This window comes from Limulus polyphemus, unplaced genomic scaffold (genome assembly GCF_000517525.1).
Source record: "Limulus polyphemus unplaced genomic scaffold, Limulus_polyphemus-2.1.2 Scaffold2633, whole genome shotgun sequence".
Classification (NCBI taxonomy): Eukaryota; Metazoa; Arthropoda; class Merostomata; order Xiphosura; family Limulidae; genus Limulus; species Limulus polyphemus.
Genome location: NW_013668243.1, coordinates 106,689 through 111,699, shown reverse-complemented (window position 1 = coordinate 111,699; position 5,011 = coordinate 106,689). Strand labels below are relative to the sequence as shown.

Below are 5,011 nucleotides of genomic sequence, written 5' to 3'. Positions count from 1 at the left end.
AATCACTTCTAATTTGGGCCATAATCCAAATGTATACGAACTTTCGTCCAAATCCATTCGGCTGTTTTCGAGAAATTTTGCTGACAAACAAACACACACACACAGAGGGGTGGAAACATAACCTCCGTCAACCTTCGTTAGTGGAGGTAATAGTTATCGTGAATGAATAACGCAATAAACTTGAATTTTAAAACAAAAATGGCCGTCGTCTACAGTCTTTTGAAAATGGCCGTAGCTTAACAGTAGGAATTCGGGAGACTTATTAATATTCAATTATGAAACTAATTCCCACATACAACGACTTCGTTAAGACTAATATGGAATATAGAGTGATAAAATGTAGGAATGTCAGCACCCAACAACAGCATATGATACCAAATAGATTATTTTGATCTATATAAAAAGTATGATATAAACGATGTAGTGAAAATAAAACTGTTGTGGTACATAATATCATATGTAGTAATGTTAATAGCTAGTAGAGAATACAGGCTGCCATATGTTGTAATACTATTTCCTAGTAGAGTATACAGGCTGCCATATGTGGTAATGTTAATAGCTAGTAGAGTATACAGACTGTCATATGTAGTAATGTTAATAGCTAGTAGAGTATACAGACTGTCATACGTAGTAATGTTAATAGCTAGTAGAGAATACAGGCTGTCATATGTAGTAATGTTAATAGCTAGTAGAGAATACAGGCTGTCATATGTAGTAATGTTAATAGCTAGTAGAGAATACAGGCTGTCATATGTAGTAATGTTAATAGCTAGTACAGTATACAGGCTGCCATATGTAGTAATGTTAATAGCTAGTAGAGTATACAGATTATCATATGTAGTAATGTTAATAGCTAGTAGAGTATGCAGGCTGCCATATGTAGTAAAGTTAATAGCAGCCTGTAAATCTCTACCAGAAATTAACATTACTGCATATAGCAGCCTGTATATCTCTATCAGAAATTAACATTACTATATATAGCAACTTTTACATTTCTACCAAAAATTAACATTACTACATATTGCAGCCTGTATATCTCTACTAGCTATTAACATTATAACATATGACAGCCTATATACTCTACTAGGAAGTAGCATTACTACATATGGCAGCCTGCATACTCTACTAGCTATTAACATTACTACATATGATAATCTGTATACTCTACTAGCTATTAACATTACTACATATGACAGCCTGTATACTGTACTAGCTATTAACATCACTACATATGACAGCCTGTATTCTCTACTAGCTATTAACATTACTACATATGACAGTATGTATACTCTCTAGTTTATTGAATTTGAAAAAAAACACCACATATTCAATACTTTCACGAAGTTTTGTTTTCAGGTGGCAGCCTGTATATCTCTACCAGTAATTAACATTACTACACATAGCAGTCTGTATATCTCTATCAGAAATTAACATTACTACACATAACGTTTATGCTGTTAGTTTGTATTTTAAAGCATTAAGAAAGTAATATTGTGTTTTAACCTTTGAAAATTAGTAAATGTATAAGTAAACTTTTATAGATTAATCTTTAATTTGTACGTTTCCTATCATGCTTAATGTGGTATTGTAGTGGGTCAGCGGTAACCTTCTAGGCTTTTACACAAAAATCAGGTTTCGATACCTATGATGGGCATACCACTCATAGCCCATAGTGTATCTTTACACTTAAATAGAAATAAATAATGTCTAACGTATTATATTATTTATATATATTTCTGGAGATGCTTTAAATAAAGTTTATATCTGTTAGTATTTTAGCTTCTACGTCCATTAAAACTTACATTTAGTTTCGTTATTGTTGTTTTTACAGCGCAAAGCTGAACGATAAGCTACCTACGCTATGTCCTCCGCAGGAAACTGAACCCCGGATTTTAGCTTTGTAAGTCTGGATACTTACTTTCATTATATTGGCTTATTTTGGATTATATCGTTCTTATTAGTATGTATTATTGAAAGTTCCATGAGTCATATTTACCTTTAACACTAGAATTGTATACTTTTTATGCCTTTCTTCTTCTTCTTCTTCTCTAAAATAAATAAATCATAAAATTATCTATCGCTAAATTCTTAAAAAAAATAATAAAAACTTTTTAAACAAGATTCTAATACATCTCGGTTTTCACTGATCTAGGTCACCAAAGCTGTCTCTCTTGTCTTCCAACTTCAAAAAGTTCAATTAAGTATTCAAAGCTTTGAACAACGTTCAGATTATATAGATATATACATCATTTCCGGAAAGCTACGGAAAATTCTGGAATTTAAAATAAGTTTCCAGTAAATTCGCAAAGATGAAGATTTAATATTTGACTAGTAACACAGAAATAAATTAAAGGACTACAATGTTACCGTGGGCTCTCCTTCATCTCTTTTTTTTTAATTTAGTTTTTGAGCCATGTGACAGTTTTCTCAACCAATAAGTAAAAATTAATGTAGGTTGGTTTTTTTGTTGTTGTTGTTGTGTTTTTTATTGATTTAGAAGGAACGCTTACAATAGCTTCTGTCTTCCAATCTACGAAGAAAAACCTCGCAGGAAGTACGTATCTATTCATTCGAAACTGGGATGAACATTACATTAATCAGGAATCAATCCAAGCCTTGTTTACTCTGTGAGGGATGGCATCCCATTATGACCTTTTCAAAACCCGTCATTAGCTATTGCTGTCGACCGGCCGTAACTTATCGATGTGGTGCGCGTGCGGCTGAGAGACGACAGGCCTCGAACTCGCTGCCTTTTCCCTGCACACAAGCACGTGCGTAAAGCGCTTTTGAAGCTGCTCCGAAAGTTCTGAGACATGAACCCGTATACACAAGGGTTGATGCAACTGTTGAAGTAAGACAGGAGATGAAAGGCGGTTCGAAGTGCTTTCAAATACCCATAATTCAGGTGGTGAATGTAGCCGAAAGCAGTCAAGACGTTAGTGATAAGGATTGGAGCCCAACACATGATGAACAAAACAACCACTGCTACTAGCATCTTGATCACCTGAAAACAGATAAACACTTCATGTTTTGACACCTGGAGGTTCTCTATTAGTGCCCTTGTTACTTTATTTAAATAAAGTTAAATAAAAACATTCACCAATTTTCTTCATCGCAATAGATCACTAAAACTTGATTTTCAACTTGTGATAACAAAGTAAATTTGTTAAATTTTAAACGGAGTTTGTGTGTTTTTATCCCTGTATAAAGAGAAATATTTTTTAAACGTTATACCTAGATTTGTACAGGTACCTTAGTTACACTTAGAATCATTGATACGATCGAAGAAGAATCGAATAATAACATTTTAAGCACATCCCCATCTGTTATTATCTTTAGCCGACGAGGTGTTTTGGTTAATAATACCAGGTCTCGCGAGCATGGACGGAATAGGGTAGATGCTATTCATATTAGCAAACCACTTGAACAACAACTGTGGCAATATGGACTGGGTTAAAAGTTGGTGAGGAGTAACATTGTCATCAATTTTATTTACGTCACAATAGAATTAGGGTAAGAATGATTAAACACTGTATCATTTACTCAAGTTCTAAGTTAGACTTTCTTACACACAGCCATAAGATTAGGATTTTAAGGAAGTCCAGGTGTTCTCTCAAAACCTCGACGTCATTCGTCCTAACTTCAACCTGTTCACGTGAATTGTTTGTTTGTAGTTAAACGCACAGCTACACAATGGGTCATCTGTGTTGTGCACACCATGGGTATCGAAATCCAACTTCTAGCGTTATGAGTACGCAGATTTGCCTCTTTGCTACCGGGGTGTTTACGTAAAGTAGCCACAAAACGCGTACATCAAGGCCGAACTTTCCATATCCTGATATCTAAATTGACGTTGTCTTTGTTTGTACATTTTTGTCAGGAAATCTTTTCCGCATTTTTAATCGCGTTCTGTTTTTCTTTGAAAAGTGATTTCGAGTAGTGAAAACATTACGGTGTTTTTGGAAACTCTGTAGTCTCTGTAACACTAGCATTAGTGAAGGAATATAACAACAGCTTCAGTTTAAAATTATCTTTTCTCATTTCATTTGATTAATGACATTGAGAGAAGGGGGAGAGGGGTGACAGACCACTCTCTTTAATGACGGCAGGTCCCATCCTTAGTCTTGTACGTTACCAAAAAACAAATCAGGGAACAGTATTGATCTGGCTTAATCAATTACTTGTTTAATTGCTTAATTGATCTCAATCCTCCATCGACGGAAAAAAATGTTGGTCAACGGACAATAAGTGTAATTTGAGCTTTTAATCCCCAAGGACTTCGAAAGTAACTTGAGGAAAATTTCTATTGTGTTCGAGCAAGATATGGTTGTCTTTAACTGCTTCATAGTCTCAAGAGCTCAGAGCTCTAAAAGTTAAATATGAAAAAAAAATGATTAATTACGAACACAAGTATAATCATAAAGAAAAAGCTATTGAAACTGATATCATTTGAAGTGGAATTAAAAAACAAACACTACATTAAGAAAGTAAGCTTTTCATGTATCAAAATGAACTAAGATAGCGTAAAAAAAGTTCTGCAACTTTATAATGTTTCCGTTAGCAGCCTGTCTTTAACCTTGACATAAAAACAAAACCGACATAATGCTATTAAGTATATGACTGTATGAATAGGGTAAATAAGTGAAGGAGTTATGTGTAGACATGCTTATTTAGGGTAAAGGATTAGAGATACCAGTTACATTTACGGATTAATATTTTGTGAAAAGGATTACAAATATAATCTATGTTTCGATAAACATTTTGGGAAAAAAGGTTACAGATACAGTCTACATTTATGGATTCGTATTTTGGAAAAAGAGTTACAAGTAAGATCTATGTGCATTGATTCATATTTGGGGAAAAGAGATACAGGTACGTCAAGGTATTGATTGTTTTGGGAAAGGTTACAAATACCGTTAATGTATATGGATTCATATTGTTGCGTCAGCGAGATCACGTGACTATTCTCACGCCCTCTGTTTTCTAGAACTATCCTGTACCTTGCCGAATG

The 5,011-nt window shown here is 34.1% G+C and overlaps 1 protein-coding gene across 1 annotated transcript in view; it reads right to left on the bottom strand.

Annotated features, from left to right (window-relative positions):
• Positions 1–2,497: 2,497 nt before the first annotated feature.
• The window catches only part of LOC106467491 (gastrin/cholecystokinin type B receptor-like), a 52,730-nt gene continuing 50,216 nt past the window's right edge, over positions 2,498–5,011 (bottom strand). The window contains exon 6 of the mRNA XM_013927850.2: positions 2,498–3,004. Coding sequence (XP_013783304.1) covers positions 2,657–3,004 — 348 coding nt within the window. The 3' untranslated portion in view covers positions 2,498–2,656. The remainder of the gene's footprint in view (positions 3,005–5,011) is intronic.